General features: G+C 35.7%; 2 protein-coding genes across 4 annotated transcripts; one reads left to right on the top strand and one right to left on the bottom strand.

Moving 5' to 3' along the window:
* Positions 1-3255: 3255 nt before the first annotated feature.
* Positions 3256-10734, top strand: LOC148841306 (tryptophan 2,3-dioxygenase-like). 2 transcript variants are annotated; one of them, XM_088914789.1, is made up of 12 exons: positions 3256-3369; positions 3680-3782; positions 4129-4219; positions 4467-4537; positions 6050-6177; positions 6395-6581; positions 7941-8048; positions 8150-8261; positions 9050-9107; positions 9500-9579; positions 9686-9776; positions 10123-10734. In XM_088914789.1, the coding sequence occupies exons 1-12, from the start codon at positions 3335-3337 to the stop codon at positions 10214-10216; spliced, it is 1158 nt and encodes a 385-aa protein (XP_088770915.1). In that variant the 5' UTR covers positions 3256-3334; the 3' UTR covers positions 10217-10734. The 2 variants fall into 2 exon arrangements, with proteins under 2 accessions (XP_088770915.1, XP_088770907.1); XM_088914781.1 differs by having other exon boundaries at positions 3257-3369; positions 10063-10733.
* Positions 10735-12349: 1615 nt separating this feature from the next.
* On the bottom strand, positions 12350-24415 carry ctso (cathepsin O). 2 transcript variants are annotated; one of them, XM_088911471.1, is made up of 8 exons: positions 24048-24415; positions 23449-23557; positions 23139-23275; positions 21227-21394; positions 20650-20771; positions 17354-17517; positions 15191-15283; positions 12350-13019 (listed from the first exon to the last, which is right to left on the bottom strand). In XM_088911471.1, exons 1-8 carry the CDS (start codon positions 24285-24287, stop codon positions 12994-12996), a joined length of 1059 nt encoding a protein of 352 aa, XP_088767597.1. In that variant the 5' UTR covers positions 24288-24415; the 3' UTR covers positions 12350-12993. The 2 variants fall into 2 exon arrangements, with proteins under 2 accessions (XP_088767597.1, XP_088767590.1); XM_088911464.1 differs by lacking the exon at positions 12350-13019 and adding an exon at positions 13574-14459.
* Between the last annotated feature and the right edge of the window lie 1084 nt (positions 24416-25499).

The following is a 25499-nucleotide window of genomic DNA, read 5'->3' on the forward strand; positions in this document are numbered from 1 at the left end:
AAAGAGCCCGGGTTGATTGAACCCACCCCACACTTGGCTAACCAATTGTTTGCAAGCATCTGAGGTCACAGTTGGCTGGTGACACAAACCAGGCTGGAATCTGTGATACCTGGATCATAGCGCTCATCTTGTCCTCAGCTAAGCACCTATTCCAGTTGAGCCACTTGTGAGCCCCTTTAACTGTAGTTTTCTGTGGCATATGACCTGTGTCAGGATCCCAGCAGTGAATCATCGCCACTAACCAGATAAGATGTAGACACAACTGGATTGCTCTTAAAGACTTCCTACAGCTTTTTATTGGACTTCATTCTCTGTAGGTAATCTTACCAACTGAGATTATACAGTAGGCCACCCACCTGGTACAGGTAGGACCTTTTGCCATACCAAGATATTCATAGGGGTTGTGGGAATATGGAACAATCAATAATTTCGCCTCGTTCAAGAAACAACTGGAAAAAATCCATTCATCAGTATCTAGAACCACTGTAACAGATCCCTGCTTTTGACAGTGTGGTTTTGGGTTTTGTGCACATGAAAAAAAGCTAAAAAGTGAGTGGAGTCCAGAAAAGTGCTAGATAAGTATTATTTTTATAATAGTGCTCATTGTACCCAGGAAAACAATCTTGGACTATTGGCGAACCTTACTTTTTTTCTGTTGCTGATTCTTTGTTTTGGAATGCCCATTGTCTGACTCTTCGAGAGATATATTATTTAACTTTAGACTTAAAATTCACCTTTTTGCTACAGCCTATGTATACAGTTCATCCTGAGTTATTATTTATTTATTTTTACTTTTTATTGTATGTTTTCTATTTTTCTTCTTTATCACTATGTACAGCATTCTTGGGTTTGAAAAGGTGCTGTATAAAACACTTTTCCATAATAATATATAATCATATCTTATTATTATATTATAAAACAAAAGGCTTCTGAAAGAAAATACTCTTTATACTAATTAGTAGTGTAACACTTAAGCATATCATAGATCACTAAGACTGCTCCATGAAACTTGGACCTTAAAAGTCTTTCCCACATCCTTTTATAAAGTGAAGAAACCAACAATTAACCCCATTTGAAAATGAACTGTTTCAAAATTTAGAATTGCAATGAATCTTGAGGTTAGAAATATGGGTGCCTCAGGGCTAGGCTAAATAACCTGTGTGGTTATTTCAGGAGCTTCCTTGCTCTCCTGGAGCATACTTGTGATACGCATTTTAGCAGTTGATATTTGTCAGTCCCCAAAAAATACAAATTTTCGTCTCTTTTTGGAAAAAAAATGATTAAAGGTTAATTGTAGGAGCAATTCAATTTTCTTCTAGTAGTTTCTTTCACTCAGACTATGTCTGTTCTGTGTGTACACTCATGACTTCTTTTCCAGACTTCCATAGAAAGGTCAAGGCTGAATATGTTTTTAACTTTTTCTAAACTCTTCTAAGAAAACAAATCGTCATGTGCTTCAGTTTACTCTAGTCCATCTACTTTTTCAGTTCATTTGCAGTTTTGTTTTGTAACTTATTAACAAAATTTCAAATATTGAAAGCCATGTAGCCTGTTACCTAGTGAGGTTTTAGTCACTAACTTAAAAAGCTGAATAAGTTCGAAATATGTTTGTCGGCAAGCATCACAGTAGCGTAGCCAACGAGACACGTAGTATTTGTCAACTGAGTTGCTAAATATTGGCTCTATCAGATTTCAATTCCTTAGCTATAAGAAATATTGTGACTCATTATAATGCATGCACAAAAATACATTACTTGTCTTACAGATCTTCCTGACCTAATTACTAGTACAATGTAAAAGTTCTGCCTCTTCTACTTAAAATACATCCTTTTAAAAAGTCAACTTTGCAACCTATGATAAACTAACAAACATTGATGACTAGAAAACTGTTAATATGTTGATAATAAGTATCTAAAAAACAAATGGGAAGCCTGGAAATATTGACGGAGGATTCCCATAGTACTGTACATTACACCCTTTTTCTAGATCTAGTAGATTCTGCATAGTTAATACCAGTTCTCGAAAACATAGTATTAATTTTGACTCCTTAGAGGGCATAATATGGTCACTGAGCTACCGAAAGCGGTCTAACAGTGCTTGGCTGTGTACAGGTATCATTATTTTTCTTAGATGTGCAGAATGCAGGTGATTTCTCATATCTTTTATTCAGACAGGAACCCCTGTGGGCTGTTTCTTCTCTTACTGCAGCTATAGCTCCTACATTTTGCAATTTGACTGCTGGTTTTGTTGCTGAAGTCTAATGATGGTGGACTAAATTACCATTATTGCCAGAGCACAAAAGCTTAGAACTTCGGGCCTTGGTGTTCGGAATTCAGCAGGTTTTGTTTGTCATCTTAACTGTTCACTTGTGTGAATCGTAAATGAATCCAATTAAAGTGTAAATCAAATTATCGCTTCTAAATTGCTTTTAGTGTTGATGATATAAAATGACATTGAAAGCCTGCTGGATTTCAAACACACAGTTGGGAGCCCCTGTGCTACATGTTGCAATATCCCTGCTGGCAACATTCCCAGAGCACATTTGATTTTTTTACTGACCAGTAGTCTTGTGGCAGTGTATTAAAAATTGACAAGAATTTCATAAGTGCACATTACTTACCATGCATGTGCTGTCACATCTTTGTTCATTTCATAAGCAAAAGGTAACGGTAAAGGTAAAGGTAAGGGGTGAAAAAAGGGAAGATGAACTTCAGTATGTTTGCAAGGCATGTAAGAACCACTATCAGTGTTGCTAATTCAAATTAAAGAGGCTGAAAATATGTATTGTATTTCTAAAATGTTTCAGTTTGTTTTGTAACATTGACGTGCAACTATAACTGTCTGACTGCAGACACTCTATATGAGATGTGTATAATATGAGTCTTGGAATGCAATCTAGCAAGTCTCTTGGGTTTCTTTAGATCTCCAGCCCCTAATAAACAGTGGAAACAGTGTTATTTATGTCAAGTTAAGACAAAATTAGGTGCGTTAAAGGTTTAATAGCCTAGATGGAATTCATCCCTGCAGAAACTGTAATCATCCAGGTCTGATCTGAAAAAAATAATTAGAATATTCACATTAAATCTATGATTCTGTCAACTCTTTTGGAGGCAAGAGTTCATAGCACTGTACGTTCCACCAATGGTGAAACTCCTGTGTACTCGCCACATTTGCACATGGTGGGCAGTGCGGTAGAGTGCGTCTTTGATTGGATGTGGTGAACCTTTATATAATCTGTTCCCAGCAAATGCACAAGTTATCTAAGAAAAACTGATACACATACAGTAAGCGATAGAAAAGCAAGTCATTATTGCAGAACGTCTTTTGAGGAAACATGAGCGGATGCCCATATTTTGGAAAAAAGTATCTGTATGTATTTTCTACATAGGAATTTCATCAAATAGTTATTTTACTGAGTATTTTGATTAGTTCAGAAACTTGTCTTGCAAAATCGTGATTCGCAGGATACATTTACTTGATAGACAATAGTTATATTGCTGTGGTTGAGTTTGCTGCAACCCTTACCAGGAAAAACAGGCTGAAAATGCTTGGCTAGAAGCTGTCATTTAACAGATTTTATTTTCAGGGCCACATACTAGAGCTTACAGTGTTTTCTGAGGTTATGTATTAATGTTTATTGTTTCAGTTTGTTATTATTTGTATTTTCTTTAATTTGCAGATCTTTACACAAGAAATTTGATCTAAATGAAACTGAAGACAAATCTCAGGAAGGAGTTAACAAAGCCAGCAAAGGAGGTCTTATCTACGGGGATTATTTACAAGTAAATCATTTTACATTTCAAACAAAATTATAAAATAGTGCCACTTTCCTAACTTTAAAGTGTGACTACAAGACAATACCTGTTTAAAGAATATGCATTGAATGTTAATATCACATTTCAAAATGCTTTTACTTCACAACAGTACATAGATGTAATGATTCTGTCTTATAAAAATGTTTAAATAGAAAGGTTTTCTTATCAAACACACAAAAGGAAAAAAAGAATTTTCATCTGCTTTTTGTAATTTAAAATATTTAGTAGGTAATTAGTACACAGGATATTAAAAACCACTTAAGTTAATGAGAATACTTTGTAACGCGTTAAGAAATTGCTCTTTGATTTTTAGCTGGAAAAAGTTGTAAATGCCCAAGTTCTACAAAGTGAACTGAAGGGAAACAAGATACATGATGAACATCTCTTCATTGTTACTCACCAAGGTAATGAATTCAAAAAATAGTTGTGCTTAGCAAAATCTCAATTAAAATGAGATTGCTGAAGCTGTATGTGAAATTTAATGTTATTTGAATTGTCTAAAACAGCTAAGTATGTATAGTATGTTGTACTATATTGTAATTTTTCTTTAAATATTTTTAGATTATTATGATCAATAGCTTTTTTTCCCTACTACATTACAGTAGTATTTTTTTATAATTAGTGAGATATGTTATCTTTGACTATTTTCAGCTTACGAATTATGGTTCAAGCAAATCCTGTGGGAACTTGATTCAGTTCGGGAAATTTTCATTAATGACCACGTAAGTAATCTTCTTGCAGAATACAATAGCAGAATGTTTACCAGCCAACAGCTTGAGGCTGACACATATAATGCTTGATTGCCATGTGGCCACCACTTAGAGTCAGCTGTCCTTTTTATTTGTCACTTTTAGGGAACATGATGTATGTGGATTAGTTCCATTTGGGCCTTGGTAAAATAACTAAAATAACATTTTACAGTTATTCACTGTTTAGACTTGTTCTTGAGACTGTGCTTATGAAATATTTAATTTGTATTAATTAATAATTATATTAATTACATAAAGTAAAGATGAGGAGCAATGTTAGTCAGTGCTCAGAAAAAAAAAACTATATTGCAAACAGTATTGTACATATCAGCCATATTGTCACCATTGGATTTTCTAGTTGATTTGTTTCATAAATACAAGAGCTGATGAGATATGTATTCCCTTATTTTACATATATTTATGTATATTTAGTATATCTGGGTCAGATTAAGATTTAAGATTAACAGTGAAAATATTCTTTACCGGGTGTTTGTGTTATACCATTTAAGAACCTAATGTCACGATCAGGATCCCTCCTCTTCAGGGCGCTCCGACCCTTTTGTATTTAGTTGATTATGTGCACCTGCCCCCTGTTTAGTCAACCACTATTTAAGCCTGGCGCGCTCGCTATTCCTGGCTCAGCATTCTGTAACGGGAGCTGGTCCAGGCTCCCATGAAGTGTAGTTCAGGACCCTATACAGACGGTATAATCTAGAAATAAATGGAGAAGGACATCCGGGGAAGGTACAGCAGGATTAGGACGGTTTGACAGACAGGAGGCCGTGACGACGGTGATCCGGGGCTCGGGGGGTGTGGCGCTGGCAAACTAATTCAGACAGTCCAAGGGGAAAATCCGGGGCACAGTCCAAAGTCCAAAACTGTGTGATCCATCCAAGACGAAACAAAGTTAAAATCCAGAACGGGATCCGGAACAGGCACAGGGAATAACACCAAGGTAACAAGGCCAGGCGCTCCGAGCCCCGGACTCAGATGGTCAGGATGCCGTGGTGAAGCCTATGCCGTTGAGTCTCTCCTGGACCACTGGTAGGCGGGCTTCCGGGCATCCATCTCCCAATGCTGAGCCAGGAATAGTAAGAGCGCCAGGCTTAAATAAGGACACAAACAGGGGGCAGGTGCACATAATCAACTAAAATACGAAAGGGTCAGAGCGCCCTTAAGAGGAGGGATCCCGATCGTGACACCTAAGTGGGCTCAGAACCTAGTGAAAAAGTTACTAATTTATTTACTTCAAACAGAAAAATGCTCATCTGGGACTTTACTCACTGGGAAGTATTTGTTTCGAACCTGTAATTAAGGAAATAACTAATGTGGAGAAATTTCTGAAATTTTCTCAGATGACATGGGTACCATTGCATTTTATAAGTGTGTCTCAAACTTTTTGCTGCAAATTGTAACTTGTATTTTCTCTACTTTTACTGCTGTACATGTCTTTAAAAAACAACTAAGAACCCATTGTTTTAACAGGTTCGTGATGAGCGGAATATGCTTAAGGTTGTGACCAGAATCCACAGAATTGCAATGATTTTTAAACTACTGGTGGATCAGTTTTCTGTTCTGGAGACCATGACATCCCTGGACTTTTTTGATTTTAGGTAAAATACAAATATAAGTATATATATAAACATCCAGAATATAGTAACATTTTATACACTTTATATGCTTATATACAGTAGGTGTACTTACATACTGTACTTCAGATTTCTCTAATATCATAGAAATAAAATATATGGTGTATACTGAATTTCACTAAGCCTCTATCAAATTAATTTAATATATTCATGCAAACATCACTTCTTTTGCTATTTGAAGGGATTACCTGTCCCCAGCTTCTGGATTCCAGAGTCTGCAGTTTCGCTTGTTGGAGAACAAAATTGGAGTTCCAGACAGCCTGAGGGTTCCATATAATCGCCGTCATTACAGAGATAATTTCAAAGGACAGGAAAGCGAAATCTTGCTGAAATCCGAACAGGAGCCTACATTGCTTCAGCTGGTGGAGGTACACTGCTACAGACGTCTCTTTGCACTTTTCTTCTCATGCACTTATTTAAGTTATTGCCATTATTCAAAATATGACAATACAATTTGGAATCCTTCAGGATGAAAAGTGCCATATGCATGCAAGGGCCATTTTTATAATAAGCTATTATTAATTTACTTGACACTTTTACCAAAATAATTGAAATTGTAATGTGTAGTCATTTATATAGCTGGGTATTTTAGTGGATACCCAAACAAAAAAATACTGCTCTTTGATGTTTATGGCACAGTAGTGCTGCAACATATTTGTAAAAGAACTATGATGACTATGAACAGCAAAAAACATAGTAATGGATATGAGAATACTTAAAATATAGTTATATTATATATATATCATTTTATTGTATACAGTTATATGAAATATAGTTAGTATTTTTGCATTGCTGTTGAAGGTATTTGTACGGGGAGGTTTTCCATTTATGAAATGCCGATAAACAGGAACATGAAGCATGATGATACAATAAATATGGCACATTTAGTCCTTGAAAACTTGTTTAACATGTACAGTAAGTAGGGTCTCTTAAACCTCACAAGGTGAATTATATTGACCTGACCAGACGAGTTGGAGAACAGTGAGATGAGTGCTGTTTGTACAAAAATCACAGTTCTTTGTGAATCGAAGTCTTTGATTCCAGTTTGGAGTATCTTCTGTATGGAGTTGAGTGTTGTGTGTTTTCTCCAAGTCCTCCAGTTACTTCCCATCCCTCAAAGACAAATTGTTTAGCTTAAGATTTAGTGTTTCTAAACTGTGGTATGTGTGTGTACCTTGTAACAGTGTCATCCAGGGTGTAGTCATTCATTGTACAGTGTGTTTCAAGGACAGAATCCATCCATCATCTGTACATAGTATGCTTAATGCTGCAGCAGTGTAAACTTCACCCCATGCTGTATTTGTATTAGAGTGCTCCTATGTACAGTAGCAGTTGTTCAAAGGACCTACCCTGTGGAAGGGAATGTGTGTGATTTTGGCTCAGATGGCTATAATAATTAAGGCGTTGTTATTAATTCTCATTGTGCTTATGCTGAAAAAATAAAATAAGAATGAAATTGAGAATCCTTTTAATTTTTGCAAACTTATTGTTTCAATGCATCAAGAGCATAACTGCTATAATTAGGCAATATTAATAATTACACAATGGGTGATGTATTGATTACTTATTCTTTTAGCTCTGTCACAATGGAGTAGGTTGACGAGGTAATTAAAGGTCCTTCTGAGAATCAGAGTGTAAAACGCAAGCCATGTCATCTCAAATATAGTTTGGAATGAACTCTGAAACATAGATTTCATTATTAATTAATTAAGATTTTCCTCTTCCAGAAATGGTTGGAGAGAACTCCTGGTCTTGAAGAAAAAGGCTTTAACTTTTGGGGAAAACTGCAAAGAAATATTGAAGAAGGATTGATGCAGGAAACTGAGAGAGTCGAAGTAAATGTTTACCATAACATTATCCTAAATAAATGTTAACATCCTTTTACCCTCAAATAAAATTAAAATGTAAAATAAATTTGTTAAACAATTTTTGACAGAAACTAGAAGAATCAGAGATGAAGGAGGAAATGCTTGCTGAACTCTTGAAACAGAAAGAAGTTTTCAACCCTTTATTTGATGAGAAGAGACACGAGCATCTTTTGAGTAAAGGTGAGATTTTTCTTCTATACTTGTTTTCAGATAAAATGTTAATGAACTAAACCTTATAATATAGTCACAATAAAGTCATAATCTACCTTAGAAAAAGTAACTAGTTAAATTAAAATTATGATTTTCTCATTTAAGAATTAACAAACCACCATAAATGTGACATAAGATGACATAAGTGACATAAGATCTACATCTTGCTAAAAAGAATCCATAATGTAGTCACAATTGCTTGCTTAGGTCTATTCACTTTTTATGAAACTGTTCATTTAATAGTGAAATAAAAGTTACAAGTATATGACTGTAAATAAGAATTATTAACTGAAGTTCAGTGGAGGAATAACAACAACAAATTAATCACACACAGCTATCCCTGATCACTCACAATCATTATGTAAACTAGCTATACATACAGTATCAAACAAACATCTCCCGTCTAATTAATTTCAAACATCCTTCCTCTCTGAAAGGGGTTCAAGCCTCCTGATCCTATGACCAGGAGGCTAGCAATGAACCAATCAGATTAAGCCAAACCTATTTTAACAAATAATCCAAACATTCACAAAGCTTCTAATTATTCTGTCATTTTCCCTCATGAATTTAAGGCTGGAAATAGAAGACACATTAAGATTCTTCTTAACATAACTTCTTAACAGGACACATGGGCATTATATGCAATCTATATTACGTAGGCATGATGCCAGGCCGTATTTGCCTATGTGCAAGAGAAAAAATGTGATATTAAATGTGATAGGGAATAAGTATATTAACATAATATTCTTTCATCACAGGTGAAAGAAGACTTTCTTATAAGGCTCTCCAGGGAGCACTAATGATTTACTTCTACAGGTACAATTTTATTTTTGTGCAGCTTTGTGTACAATTTTGTTCTACATGATTTTTGATTGTCAGCACAGTGGCGTAGTGTTTAGCAGTACTACCTCAGAGCAGGGGGGCCCTGGGTTTTCTCTGGTTGCTCCAATTTTCTCCCACAGACCAAAGACAAACTGGTAGCTTAACTGGATTCTGGAAAAACTGGTCTGTGTTTGTGTGTGTCAGTGTTTATGTTTATGTGTGTCTGCCCTGCAATGGACTGGTGCCCATCTGAGGGTGTATCCTGCCTTGTGCCTGTTTCTTGCCAGGATATGCTCCGGCTCCCTGCAACTCTGTAATGGAGGAAGAGGTTAGAAAATGGGTGGGTGGATGATTGTTCATTCATGACAGATTTATCTTTCTCCCAGGGAGGAGCCTCGTTTCCAGGTCCCCTTTCAGCTGCTGAATTCTTTGATGGACATTGATGGTCTTATGACAAAATGGAGATGTAAGCTCATTTTCTTCCATTGTGTTTTTTAATAAAACTGAATATCAGATAGAAAGCAACACTCCTTCCCTCCTGTTTATAATACCTTTTCTTATATTTCCACTAGATAACCATGTCTGCATGGTACACAGAATGATTGGTAGCAAGGCTGGAACAGGAGGGTCATCAGGCTACCACTATTTGCGTTCCACAGTGAGGTAAACTCCTCTAACTTTCCTAACATGCCTTTTCTTTTATACTATTGATCATGTCATGGCAATCCTGCTCTTAACTGGTTTAGATTATAGCAAAATTGGTCTGGTGAAAGCAATGCAAAATGTCTTCTCTTTCCTTAAACATCAGGTTCCTGAGTCTTCAGGGTATTATAGAATCCAGGGTCCTTACTATTCACCCCACTCTGAACATCTGCAGTCTACTAAATTTGAAACACAATGGTGCAGTTTACTTCCATTGTCATAGAAAATCTTGATTCTTATTTTGCAGCGATCGTTACAAAGTTTTTGTGGATTTATTCAACCTTGCCACGTTCTTGGTTCCACGCAGTTGGGTGCCCAAACTGAATCCCGTTGTCCACAAGTTCCTCTACATGGCAGAATGCTGTGATAGCTCCTACTTCAGCAGTGAAGATTCTGACTAGAAAGTGTTCAGGAAGAGCTTGTTACTGTTGGACTCTTTCTTTCGGAGTTTCACATACCTACAGTACTTTCATTAAAACTGACTGATATCATCATCGAGTCAATAAATGAGAAATAGATTCCGAACTATTTATGGATTAACTATTTATTTTACAAATAGGGAATAAAAAGTAATTTGGGGATTTATTTTCACTTATAGATACAATTGGATAGGCATTTCCACATTAAATGACCCAGAATAAATAATGATTGAGAGTTACATACAATAGCAGCATTTTATAGTCTCGTCAATCTTGTTGAATCTGGCTGTACACATTTAAATTTACCGTAAATCAGATTTATCAAGTATAATGTATACAGTATAATTGAGTGTAATGTTTGTATCATAACATAAATCAAGTGTAATTCTGTCTCGTGCTTTAATTTCAGGACATTTTACTGTTAGCTTTCCACTTTAAAATAAATATTTTAACCTGTCCATGTACTAGAGTAAATGTTAGTGTTTGTATTATAAATAAACCATTTTAAGTGTACTGTATTTTTGTCTTATGTATTAATTTCAAGACATTTTATTTTTGGCTTTTCCATTTACAATAGTAAAATTTGCTTTTGTATTGTACTGCCATCCAGGGTGCGGTGGCTTTAAGGGGCCTAGCATTGAGAAGGGATGTATTACCTAGGTAACCACAGCTGAGCTGAGTTGGAGTAATCATAAGACAGCTTTGAATGAACTTTAAGAGTAAAGTACAGTAGGTGCAGTACTTTCCTTAAACCAGGAAGGGCACATTAGTTCAGGTCTCTTGTTTGCGATGGGACATCATTCTGGAAGTGTCATAGAGTGATGAGTGTGTGGGGTAACAGATTAAGGACTTTGGGGGACACCGACTTAATATTTACAAAGAATGGCTAGTGTCTTTATAAGGGTTGATTTGTTTGTCTTTGTGTTTTGAACTTCCCATCAATCAATCAAATGTCCTCCAAGCAGAGGTAGGGGAAAGTGCCAATCAACAAAGATTGAACTAATTAATTACCACACACTAAGAGATGGCACAGTGAGGTATGCGGTGGTACTGAGTCAGTGTGGACCAGACCTGGAGCAGGAAGGAAACGAGAGATGGAGCTCCATGACACATGGCCATCTGCATGCAGACAGTTCATTAGCACTGAGCCATTAGCCCTGCCTGCACCTGGGACATTAGGACACTCTTATCCTTTACAATGAGTCCTAAGTTCTAGCTAGGATTGGACTTTATAAGCCTCAGCCAGGAGAAATACACAGAGGAGAATTTCAAGGGAAGAATTTGGGAGAGAAACAGATTGCACCACTGGATACAGGAGAGGGCTAGGAAACCAAAGGGGAACTCTACAGGGAGCATAATGGACCACATTGTTAGGAATAGCAGGGAGTGAAGAGAATGACTAATGATTGCTCCTTTGGAGCATAGAAACCTTGTTCTATGTTTCGGGGTAGACTGAGAATGCTGTAATTGTTAGAGAAATAAACATTGCAATTACGCAGAATATCTGCCTGTGGTTAAAGGTCTGTGGATACACTGGTGGTTCCAGAGGATATAAACAACCTGTTGTAAGGCAAAAGGGGTCCTAGAACCCTTGAAATTGCTAGGTGGAAGATACAGATACAAAGTCAATAGTATTCTGCATTCAGGGGTCACCATCCAAGACAACCACAGTGAAATTGTAACCACAGCTGTAAATGCTCAGGTAATTCTAATATACAACTACTTTTGCCACCTATTTTCCCCATTTGGTCCTAAGAATGTTCAGAAAATATATATTTTTTCTTCATAGGCATTATTATACCTCTCCAAAAATTGAATGGTTCCTAAAACATCATTTTTATGACCTTGGATATAGTGTTGATCTTTCTGAGCATGATGCTTTTTAGGATAGATATACCTTTTTGATATTATTCCAAATAATATTCCTATTCTTCTTCATGATGCATTGCTGTTTCTTCTTTGCTTCTCTTCTAAATTGGGATTATTGTCAAACATCCAAAAACATTATAAAACGTTGTTATAAAACAAGTTTTTGGTGGAAATTAACTTTTAAGTGTTCAATGTTACTGATATGATGAGAAAAAAGTTAAGTTCATTTATTCCATTCTAGCAACGTGAGGATGTAGACAACTTTATTTCTAAAAACTGGGGAAAAATAAAACCATACATTTTAGAAACTATGACAGTTGCCTCTGATAAAAATAGAACATTTGATTTTTCAGTTATATTGCCGTTTTCTCACAGTAAATAGTTAAATTTGAATTACTGGGCTGAAATGCCTATTGTCCTTTTGTTAAATTATGAAATTTCAAATTTTAAAGATTGTTTTTCCTTTGCATGCAGGATTGCAGTAGAATCCACAGGCCTTCCATGCAATTGTGCTTCATGTTACAGTGAATGATCCTGAAAAACTTCACACAATTTTATATATAATATATTCAATTCAATTCATTTTGATATAGCACCTTTTACAACAAGGTTGCCCCAAGGTGCTTAACAATACAATTGACAATACAGTTTGTCAATACAGAATAGAAGACCAGAAGACAATGGAGGAGAGGAACCAAAAACTCCTAAGGAGAGAAAAACCCTCTAGGGGTCCAAGGTCAACTGGTTGCCCAACCCCTTTGGGTATGCTAACATTATATAATTTAAAAAAGGAAACGATGAGGGTATGAATCCATCCATCCATCATGTCTTCTGTGTGTTAGTACTCCATGCAGATCTCTGTAGACCAGTAAATTCCTCCTAAATGATAGCTATATCCACGATGTCCCTCTTGGATCTGTGGTAGTGATGCAGCATCCAACTCAGATGGTACCCAGCCCGGGCACCATCCGGACATGTGAGGAGGAGAATAGGATAGTTTGGTCAGAACAGATGTATCTACCTCGTGGGCCAACATAGAGTCACACAATGGCATGTACAGCGGCACCAGCAGCCATGGTTGCAGCAGGCTATAATGTAAGGTGTGAGTAGGCTAGGCTGAAGTAATAGGTCTTCAGTCTGGATTTAAATACTGAGATTGACTTGGCACCCCAAATATGGGAAATATTTAAAGTGTTCATGGAAAAAAATGGGGTCTCTAAGTTTTAGAGAGAATGAGATTAGGTATTCTGCATCCTGTTTTTGAGAAGAAAACCTCATCTACTAGCAACACTGTTTCAAAAGTATATGCAGGATCTGAACCAATTTTACCCATCAATAAGCACAATGAGGTAATTACAGTATATGTTATTAATTATTTTTTTAACATGAGTAACTATTCTAATTTCTAAACCTTTACACATATATATTCTACAAAATGTGAAAAGGGTTGGAAACAATACAGAAAAAATATTCCTGTGATTTTTAAAATTTTATTTTAAAATCAGAAACAGCTTGTACAAAAAATAAAATATCACAATACATTACTCATTTACATCTTCAGATGAACTTACATGTATATGAAACTTATTAAAAGCTCAATTCTAATTTTACGTTTTAAGTTCAGATGTTCTTTAAAAACATTACCAAGCACAAACTCTTCAAAATATCTAATTTTCAGATCTTCTTAAAAAGGTGAAAAATAGTCCATAAACAATTTAAAACAGAATTAAATATAAAATGTTGTCTTCCCTCAGTGTGGTATTTTCGGTAAACTTACGAAAGTTAAATGAAAGGACAGGTTTTATTAATCAAAATCTTAGCTCCTTTCCTAAAGTTTCAAAGTCCATTTAGCTCTATTTCTGAACAACCCAGTGTTACTTTGGGTAAAGTAAAGTAGGATTAGCACTAATGCAAACCTGTGGAACAAACCTTAAGTGCAATAATGGTAGACTGTGAGTTCAAATCCCAGGTAGGGCTATAGCTGTTCAACCTTTGCAAGAACTGCTTCACTGAAAATGCTCCATAAATGTTTTTTTCTCTATAAAAAAATTCACTGCTGTATAAATGGTTACTCTCAGAGGAGTTGTTGCAAAGAAAAAATTAATCTAAACTTACTTATCAGAGTAAGTTTGATTTACTGATATCTCAATAAGATATTGAGATATTGAGATATTTAGAATTTGACGTGTGTAAAATCGTCATCTCTTCCCCTTAGACTCCCAGTATAGTTTTACAGCAATGACGGTCCTGCCAGTCAGCTAATTAACATTAATGAATTCCCTGTATATTGACTTCAAGGGCTTCAAGAACTTTACATCTGGTCACAAAAAGGCAGCAGTTACAGTATCAGCAATGCCTGGCAAAGAAAAGGTACAAAACAAAAACATCAAAGATCTTTGAATTTTTCCTACAGAAATTTAGAGTTTGTGAATTTCCTTAATGAATACATCTTGCTACAACAGTGAAAAACAAGTGAGGATGAAGGGTAACAAGGACACATGCAGAAGAGATATCTTAGTAAGGACAGTCATTTTCCTATATGGTCAAATTACATTTCATATTAAATTTAATTTAGCTGTTAAGCATGTATTCTAGCTGTCCCCAGGTAATTCTGATAATATAGGAAAACCATATTTGGAACGGAATTCCTTATTACTCAGTAAACAAGGAAACATTTAAAAACAGAATTAAGGATTAGGGTGTATTTAATGGGATTAATTAAATCTCTACGGTAACACAAAAAATATAGATTTGGTTGCTGTTAAAAGTCATCACTTGTACTTTAAAAAACACAAGGTTAAGATGCTACACCAAATAATTTACTGAGAGAAAGTGGTTTCCTTTGTCAGAAAACAGGAAGTAGAATATTTTTACTTCCAGGTGTTTCAGGGCCTGTTTTTTATGCAGAGCTGCATTAATATTTGTGTAAAATGCATTACAAATACACTATGGAAAGCCAAAAGAAATAAAGAAAATTGCCAAATGGTCCCATTAAATTCATACATGCTACTTTATCCATTATAATAATAAAAAACCCTACCACGGTATCCAAGACAATTAGAACTGAATCGTCACGCTCCTACTTACCACAAACATTGCTTCCCATTTTAATATAGACATAGCCTTCATTGCCCCATGAGGCTCCCCATGAGTTGCGCACTATCCAGTAAGGAACATCACCTAGGATAACAAACAAAAACTTAAAAAATAGTGAAATTAATCTATTAGGTACTGTAATGGAGAAGGTGTTTCTCACTGTTGTTCATGTTATTTTAAGCCATGGGAAGGCAGCTTAGGGATACTACAGAGAAAAATAAGCTAGACATTCGTAAAAAGGCTGTAAAAAAGGACTCTATGCAGCTGTTTTTCATTATCTCTATAAATACATATGAATACATATGGTCTTGTGGTAAGAGCAGTCATTTGGTTTGGTTTGTTTTGGAGTCATCACTGATAAAGCATAGGGATAGACATAGGTTAAAGGCTTAGCCAACACTGTCAAACTCTTGGCAGAGCCAATGCTGCAACAGAAAAGAAACTGGGAACCCTAAGTTGGATGGAGTCACTTCAGCCCCCAGTATAGACTGAAAGATGCTTATTAAGGTTGAGACAAAAGGGGAACCAGGATAGGCCAGTAGGTTACTACTGACCATATTAGCGAGAGATGGTAATTGTATTTCACCAGGGTTGGTAAAGCCTCATCCCCTGCTCCATGATTCCCCATAGTTCAACTGGTTAATACATGTGCGCTGTGTAGGAGGAGCTATACATACAAGTCTCTGAGTATTCAGTTGGTAGCTGGCTATGGGATCAACACAGAACTGACTTCATATGTGAACAGAACAAGTGACAGCAGTGAAAATGCCATTTTCTTCAGTCAAATTTGACAGGCAGAGTTTTCTAACAGGGCATGACATCTTTGTGCACTTACACTTAATCTCTTAAGTGCAAGTGCACAAAGATGTCATGCCCTGTTAGAAAACTCTGCCTGTCAAATTTAACTGAAGAAAATGTAAGTAAATCTAAGCACTATAATTATCATGAAGCACTTTGAAATGCTCAATATCCATTCACTGAAACACTGTCATACCCATGTTGCTAGGATCAAAGTTGTCTGGTTTGATTAGAATGTAAACATCAGGCCAAATCTGGAAATCTGCCTGTAGTTCTTGCCTTTACATTTCAATCTCAACAACACAGAAGGTGTAGTTCTTTAAGGTGATGGAAACAGAGGAAAATCAAGATGTCAGTAGTACTGAGAAAAAAATGGCAAGCTTCATCTAGTCTGCACACAGCTGTTGGAGGTTGAGAAATAATCAAATAATGCACGATAATGACGGTCAGAAACATTAGTTGCACAAAGTATTTGACACCATCCAGTTCCCAGTAGTTTTTGACTTTTCAGAAAAAAACCTTAAACTTATCAAGACAGTCCACAAAGCATTCAAAAACCTTTCCATAACTTAGCCTGCTGTAAAACAGAATGTCCTTGTATGCTCTCTTCAAGCAGAGCTTGAAACTGCCAGCGTATCAAGGAAAATCAAGCGACCACAAAATTCTGTCTTCAGTAGGCATCTCTTTATTAAGATCAGAATTAAATATCTTGGCAAAAAGATCTTCTTGAAGAATAATACAATGAAATTTTACCCTTGGGTGGCTAATTTTGATCTTTATAAATTATTTCTGTTTTATGACCATAGCAGGTTGAACAAATCCATATTAACTTCTCATAGAGGGCTAGAAAAAACAAACATCTAACATTGTTTTCTTAAGAATGACCATTTTTGTCCAAAAGGTTAGACCCAACACTTAAAAGTGTAAAAAAACATGATCAGTGCTTAGTGGTCCCAAAATCGAGTAATGTAGTAAATAAACTGAATTGTTTTTCTTTCATTGAGTAACACAACTCAGAGATATCTACTGTAAACATGACTTACAGGCTAAAATGACTTATGACTTAAAGGCTAGTTTTATCATCTTTTATTAACAAGACTGTTTGCCATTCATTAGACTTTCACTGCAAATGACACTCATAAACATGTTGCGTTTCTGTACACTGCCGACCCGTTCTTTACAATAATACCAGAGGGGCATGCCACTGGCATACAACTTCATACGTCAAATGGACTATTCAGTTAAGACAAATGCAATACAATCCAACAAATGTAAAACTGAAACTGCAAGCATGCTGATAATATTATGTTTGTTTAGTGAAGTACTGTTTTGTTTGAGCTATTTGAGTTTTCTTACCTGTTCTGTCATACCCTGTGATGAGGACAGCGTGATTTGCCTCCTGACTAGAGCAGTGATGCTGTATAATACCTCCAAGATAGTCCTGCCAACTAACCGCATCCACTGTTACTGCAAGTGGACCCCAGTTCACAAGCTTCTTCATCATTAGCTCCTCTTGTCCACTGGAAAGATTGATTGTATGGAAATATGAACCAGAATCTTCAATAGCAGCAAAAATAATTAAGATGAAATGTGACAGACCAAAAACAGTGGTTTGAAAGGAAAAGAAAACAAGGACTAGACAAAAACCAGGCTATTACAGTAAAGAAAAAAAAGTAAAAGTACAATTACAGTAAAAAAAAAATTGTGAAGCAAACTGTTACCAGACTATAAATTCAAAATGTGATGTGTGTGGAATGGAAATGTGTCACCAACACTGTCCTTAATTCTACTTGCTAAAGGCCTAGGGTATGTGCTAAGCAAATAAATTACAATGGAGCAAGAATTGTCAAGCCTACTATAACATAGGAAAAAAAGAGAACACTTAAGCAGTCAAAAATCATAAGCCAAACTACTGCACATAAATGTACATATAAAAAACTATATATCATTTGACTCTGCGGTTCAACAATTTAGGAAAGGGGGACATGGTCTTTGATCTATGAAATGTAGATCAAGAAACTGTACCCTCTCCCCAGGCTATGTGAGACTTCACTTACACAGATTCTACTTTATGTAAAAACTTCTGTGGGTGCAATTATCTAGGTAAAGAGAGTTTATGTTACACTTGTAAAAAAAAGTAGTATGGCACGTTCCTTCAGCAAATGAATAACATGGAGTAAACATAAAGAGGTCACTGCCAGGGCTCTGTTTTACACCTCAGTCTTGCTTTGCCTTCACACGTGTGGTAACATCTGCATATTATCTTGTGCTTTTCATTGAAAATTGCGAGTAACCCACATCACGATCATGTCAGGGAAGCACCCAAGTGTATTTTATTTTGTGTTTACCGAATAGTATAGTGTAGGGCAATTAATTGTAGTTTTTAATACTGTAACGCATACGGCCGACAGCCACTGTGTAAGAGCCGGCTTACGAGAGCGGTGACGTCACCGCCCTTCCCTGTGATAGCAGGACCACAGCCACTGGGCTGTGGAGAGATCTCTCTTTAGCTCACCAGGCTGGGTCCCTGTTGAGTGACGCGGGAGTCCCGGGTTCGAGCCCCCGACGGTGCGGGGCCGACCTGATGCGGCAAGGGCGCCCGCCTGAACCCCCGTTGCGTTACAATACATTCTTTAAAATGTAATTCTAATTTATTTGCTGTAATGTATATTTTTAAGAGTATTCTATATCTAGTGTTTAAATGTACTAATTAAAGACTTTAAAACCTTTTCTTTTTCATTCATTATTGGTTAGTTCATTTCTTCCCTCTATATCAACAGGGAAAGTTTTCTGTCTTTCTCTCGCCTCATGGACTGCTAGATACTGCTACAATAAATCCGAGTGAGCCTGCAGTTCTGCTCTCCTGTTCCTCCTTCCTCACTTGCACACAGCTAGCACAAAAAAGGAGGATCACTTAGTGCTGGGCGATAATTCGATAACAATAATTATCGCGATATAATTTTCCTCGATATAATTTGAACAAAATGTCTATAAATGTTCGATATAAATGTTTATGCTTTGCGCATGATATGCACATGCACACAAAATACTGCGCGAGTGCGTGTTGCAGACTGGGCAGCTAACGTGGTGTTGTTTACCCACACGGTGGTGGCTGACAGGATTGTAGTTAGAGTGGAGAAATGAGCAACACTGAAGCAAATGTAGTGCTGCCAACGACCAGCTCAAAGGACGATGACATCGTCTACAGAAAAGGTCATTCAACTTCGGTAATTTGGAGATATTTTGGCTTTTTACGATCAGACATAAAACAGAGCACTTTAAACTTTGCAGTCTGTCTGAGCCATCTTCTATGTGTGTTTTATCACACTGCAGTATTTAATTTTTCTATTAAGATATTTATTTTGTACATTTTACTCACGCATATTTTGACAAAAAAGACTTGAATACTCTCTACCTCAGATTTGTTTAATGTTTCTGCTGTTTGGCAAGTGTTTGTTGTGTTCTTAAAATAAAGAGTTGTTTAATTTACCAATTAACTGTCTGGATTCTTCAACTTTCACTCAGGAGAAAAAATCTGCCTTTAAACTTGAAAGAAATAATGATTTGACATTTATCGTGCTAATTATCAATATCGACTGATATGAAAATTTTTATCGTGATGATGTTTTTGGCCATATCACCCAGCCCTAGGATCACTGCAATATCATAAACGGTGATTCTCTTTATGTACTCAAGCAAACTAAGAAAGGATCCCTTCCGACTTGCATAAGATTCAACTTGGGTAAAGACTTGCTTTTTTTGCTAAATTGTGGTTATATTTTTATTTGACTGTAGAGCATAAATGTTGCAGTATAGTTAAAAGGGAAACAAAAGACAAAACAGACAAACGCATCTTTAGCCACATTGTCCTAAAGAAAAAGAGCTATTGACATTTTCATTTAGAAAGAAATTTAGAAATAAAAAATAACACCACAAATTAAAATATTATGTAATAAATTTATGGTAAATTTCTAAATGCATACAAAAATTAAAAATTAACTTCCAAAAATCATTACCATGGACATGACCTATATGTTATTGAACTGACAGTTCAAATTCAGTATTTACTCAGGTTAAAAAAAATCTGTTAACAAAACCTAACTATGGGTGCCCCGGACAAACTATCAAGCAATGCAGCTGAAGAAGAAGCCCTTGGACCCTTTAAGAACTGGATGGATGAGATTCTTGGCTCTACAAACTAACAAAGGGCAAGATTAGGCTGAATGACATACTAGACAAACTTTATTTTGTTATATTTAATCTCTTATTTAACACAAAACCTACACAAGGTGTTAACATTACAAAATTAGTGCTACGATAAACAATCTAGAAATTAATACTGATAGAATTGGGCCTTTAAAAGAATTAAAAATTGCTAAGATGCATATCTACAACATGTACATTTGTAGATCTGAAACTAAACAATATACAAATGAATAAATTAAAACAATGATGCACATGCAATTTTGAAATAGTTTATGAATATCTGTGAAGCAAATACTACATTTAAGTTAGTTGTAAATAAAATGGTAAATTGCTTTTGCTTGACAACCTGTTTTTCACTATTTAGGTTATATTGAGGTATTTGCTATTTGTAGATCCTAAAACAAAGCATAATTTTAATTTTCCAGCTAATACATTATATGACATACCTGAAGTCATAAGCCACAAAATCCTTTATTGATACTCCAAAATGTGATTTTGCAAAATAATGACAAATTCCTGTTAATGCTTTAAAAGGATAATCCAACTCTTTCACTAGTTTTTCTTTTGTCTGTAGGAAAAAAAAACAATAGTCAGATAAAAGTATAGATATCCAGTGTAAATATTATCATTAGAAAAGAAAAGTATTACAAACAAAAAACAGACAGAATTAAAAAAGAGTGCCTGAAAAAAGTCTTTGAAACAGCTTTTGGATTGACCTGGATACTGGAAAAGACTGCTGTTGAGTTTATACCCCTGTCCATGAACATATACAGAGATAAAACCAAGGCTTTTAACCTATATACACAATGTGTTAAAAGATCTTTGGGAAGTGAAGATCTGAAAAAGTACAAGTCTGGAAGTACTCTGTGTGTGTGCAGAGTAGTAGTAAAAGAAAATATTTGCTTGGGAGTATGCATATTTGAGCCAGTGTTTGGAAAATATGGATATGACATGACTTGGTAGATGCCAGATATGGTATATCATTTTACACACCTGTCAGCTTGCAAAAAAATTAAAACTGACCTGATTTAGCCAGTTTAAAGCACCCACAGTAGAGCCACCATTGCAACCCTTGTTCTTATAAGAGCAATCAATCACTTGCTGAACGCTAAGCTCCTCCAGGGAATGACCTTGTATTCCATAAACAGATTCTATTCCTCCAACTACACTGAATGCCCAGCAGCCCCCACACTGTGAAGACATAAGAAAATAAACAAACCAGTACATCAATACAAATCGGAACAGGATTAACATCTATTTGCATAAGAACATAAAATAAATCCCATATACAATAGTATATTTTACAATGCATAACCCTGCTCTTGCTACTAAAAAGATTTATTTATTTAGCTTGATTCTAATCCTATTAAACAGGACTTAAAAGAGTAATCTCCTGAAGAAAATGTATTTAGCTTTCTCTCTTCAAAGTCAATTGTTACACAAGGGCATCACAATTTGATGTAAACTCTAAGTGACACTAAAGGTTACATCTGACATGTCTACAATACTCCTAAAAAGGATGAGAAAACTGACAAAGAAACAAACATAAATAGACATTTATAAAAAGTTCTGTGTTTAAGTCAGCACATAATTTGTGTTCAATGCTTTATTTAAAATATTTAAAAAGTTGTCATTTACAATGATGACTTGGGCAATAGCTTTTTTTCTTCAAGGCATAATGGCAGCACAATGAGTGAAGTACCTTGATGACAGAGAACAACAGCAGGAGTGCTTCACTCAGCACTTGAGCCCACAACCTTACAGTCTGTAGTCTATTAGACCTTGACCTTGAGACCTCTAAAATCCAATTATTTGATATACATTGATGTACACAGTTCCTTTATTAGTACAAAGGTCCTTCTAATTATTAATTAAATAACTAAAAATCTGCCTGCAACAAAAATGTACAATTGGAACGGATTGGAGAGGCTGCTGGTCAAGAAACCAAGCCCTAGCTAATATGCCACACTATGGCCCCAAACTCTTTTCTTATAATATAACTGTGTAATATGACTGTCTTTCAATTTTCACATGTGCAACTTCTCACTCTAATGTATAGCATATCCTTTCTAATATAGTTTCTTCTGTAGTTTGTGTCCATATTTTGCAGCTTTTATACATCAAAAGGTGTGCAATCACTTTTCCAAAAGTACAGACACGAAAAAATTGAGCTGACGTACATTCGAAATGGTTGCCATGCAACAGCAATTTCAAATGTTTCACTATAATGTTAATATTTTGAGCTACTGGATTCGATAATCATCAATGTTATACCCGTACAATGTTACCATCACCAATTATTAATCTCCTTGGTTTAGTCCTACAGCCCCAGTATGACATGGGGAAAGAGGCTGCTCGTGCCACAGCACTTGACTGGACAAATGACACGTCCCTCACTGATGTAGCTCACTGGTGCCTGTCAAGTCCCAGTGCGGACAGAAGCCAAAGCAAAAACCTAACAGAAAAAACAAATAAGCTTTTCCTCCGCTTTTTTTTTTATGACCAATTCAAATGTTCCAGCAACTACTGATTTTCCTTATACAAACTAATGTATAATGGGAATTTTCTCATTAGATGAACAATAAGGTGAAAATGACAAATTGTAGTATACATCCAACCATTATCTAACTGCTTTATCCAATTATTCACAGCAAGCAATAGGCAAAAAGCAAAATACACCCTGGACAGGATCCTAATCCATCGGAGGACACACATGGACACAGACACGCACACACATCACCAGTTTTCCCAGAAGCCAAATAATCTACCACTATGCTTTTGGACTGTGGGAGGAAACCCACATCAACACAAGGAGAACATACAAACTCCACACAAATAGCACCCCAGAAACTGAACCCAAGGCAGCAATGCTAACCACTGCACCACCATGCCAGCCTGTAATACACATTAAATAGAAACAAATATTCACACTTACTGACTGTTGGTTCTGAACAGGGGTAACAACTTTCTTATCTCTCCAGTCAAACCTCAGAGGTAAGGGGCCATGGAATCTCTCTTCCTTCAAGTTTGAAAACGGTTGAACTTTTTCAGGCCGGGCCTTCAAATACTGTTCTGGAGAGGGAAAATAAGAGTGATTCTAAACACTATAAAATAATTTAAAACTGAAAAGCTACAGCTAACTATAATTAAAAATAAATACATTTTCTGTTTTAAAAAACATATTGTATTAAGCATGCTAGTATTACAAAAAGGTCCATTGCATTACAATTGTAGTCTGAGATTACCTCTGAATTCTGAGGTTGAAAAGTCAGAAAACTGGTTTATGCCATACTGAGCAGAATTGTTAGAGGAATCCAATGACAAATGCAGGAATGAGTGTCTTCTAATGCTGGCCTGAAACACAATTTTAAAATACAATCCATTTTCATTATCAACGTAGTTTAAAACTTTTTAAAACATTCTGTAATAACGTTGTTCCATTGTTTCAAAACTTTGTTATTCGATACTATTAATTACAAAAAATAAAACAGTATAGTATGACAAATGTTAAAAAGTCCACCAGGATTAGTATGAATGAAAAAAAAAAACGCCTTGATCAGTTGACCACTGTATCAAACCGCATTTATAAATCAATCTCAGAACAGGAGAAATAGAGAAGATCTCAAAATGTTGTGATTTTTAAAAATGTTATTAAATTAATCCTCAATTTTAGTAAGAACAAAGTCGTTGTTTTGTCACAGCATGTGAAGTGCAACGAGGTCACCAAGTACAAAAAATAAAATTCAGTATAAACGTTTATAATTAACAGAACTTATCATTGTGACAGGGTGTGCGCTAATAAAACGTCCCGTTTTGTAACGTGTGAGAAGGAGACGTACAGTACCTTAAAATTATCAAGCTTCAGTAAAAAATCTTTGCTGTCAGGTACATAACGTCTGTTAAACTTTTCCCTAAACAAACGAAATTCACTTGTTTCTGATTTAACAAGGCCACCATAACCAGACACAGAAAGTACATTGTGTACCGTATGGTCAGAGTCACTGTGAAAATCAGAAATTATTTTTCCCGATAAGGCACAAAGTCCATTTGCAGCGACCAAAACCAACAGTATATACCCCCTCATTTGACCAATGTAGTTTAAAAGTTACACACTTAAAAACACTGAACCCCCACAACTTTCACATGTTGAATTCTCTTCCTTCCAATCACATGACTTATCTGTTTGCTTGCTGAACAGCTAAACAATTGCATAAAACTTCCGGTGCTTCAGCTCTTTGTAGAAGTACGGAAGTAAATTTCTCTTTAGTCATATAAATTATATTATGTAATATAATATATTATAAGATTTTCGAGACATGTTTTACGTTATTCTTTATCGTTACTTGTAATATATGTGTAGTGAGTCAGATTTTTTTAAAAAAATCTGTTACACAGATTAATTAATTTGAATGGTTACGTAGAGATGGGCGTGTCGTTAAATCGAGAGACTAGTTGAAGTTTATTCCCGATTTACATGGAGCAGAACCGTATGCTTATAGTAATACACAGTAGTAGCGGACATGTTAGAATGAAAAGGTTTTGATCAGAATTGCATTTTGTCTAGTGATGATGTATTCGGTCCGACTTTAATTTGAAATCTTCATCTTTCTCCCTATTGAAAAAGTACGGATATCATTAGCTTTGTGGCGTTTTGTAATACAATTTCTTTATGTTTTAGTATATTTATATTTTTAAAATGTCAATTTCTGGGCTTGCTTTTACATAAATATATGACGCGGGAAACAATTGTTTAGCCCAATCAATTAATTTAGGGGAGCTCTGCCTTGACATGCATCAAAAACGACAAGGATCAGTGCTTCGTGTACATTGTGTGCACGATTGTATACAGTATCTGCTGAATGTAAGTTTATTTTATTCAGTCGTTTCATTTAAAAGGAAAAATTATTTCCAAACTGACTTTGATAAGAATACTTTTATCTGCACAACGTGATTACACTTCAGGATGTTTTTTTAGCAGACCAATTAATTGGGTCGTTGTCACGCTGAAAGGAAAACTTGCATCCCGGTTTCATCTTGCACAGGAAAACAGGTTTTCCTCAAGGACTTTTCTGTAATTTACTCCATGCATTTTTCCCTTCTGTCCTGAGAAGTACCCCAGTCCCAGTAACACAATACTGTCACTACCATTTATCATGAATGTGTTCTTTGGTTGGTGTGCTGTGTTGGCTTTTGTACCAGAAGTAATACTTTGCTTTTAGGCCCAAAAGTTCCATTTTAGTTTTGTCAGAGAACAAAACATTTTGCCTCATGTTTGCAGTATCACTTTAATGCTTTG

This window comes from Atractosteus spatula, chromosome 1, assembly GCF_055471065.1.
Source record: "Atractosteus spatula isolate fAtrSpa1 chromosome 1, fAtrSpa1.hap1, whole genome shotgun sequence".
Classification (NCBI taxonomy): domain Eukaryota; kingdom Metazoa; phylum Chordata; class Actinopteri; order Semionotiformes; family Lepisosteidae; genus Atractosteus; species Atractosteus spatula.

Bases quoted from the DNA above. Each gene is read 5' to 3' on its own strand.
- LOC148841306 (XM_088914781.1), top strand. From the start codon at position 3,335: ATGAGCGGATGCCCATATTTTGGAAAAAAGTATCT. The intron at 8,049-8,149 runs GTAAATGTTTAC...AATTTTTGACAG, and splicing joins AGGAAACTGAGAGAGTCGAA to AAACTAGAAGAATCAGAGAT. The intron at 9,777-10,062 runs GTAAACTCCTCT...CTTATTTTGCAG, and splicing joins TATTTGCGTTCCACAGTGAG to CGATCGTTACAAAGTTTTTG.
- ctso (XM_088911464.1), bottom strand. From the start codon at position 24,287: ATGAGGGGGTATATACTGTTGGTTTTGGTCGCTGCAAATGGACTTTGT. The intron at 23,558-24,047 runs GTACTGTACGTC...ATTGTGTTTCAG, and splicing joins TGAAGCTTGATAATTTTAAG to GCCAGCATTAGAAGACACTC. The intron at 15,284-17,353 runs GTAAGAAAACTC...TTGTTATCCTAG, and splicing joins CACAGGGTATGACAGAACAG to GTGATGTTCCTTACTGGATA.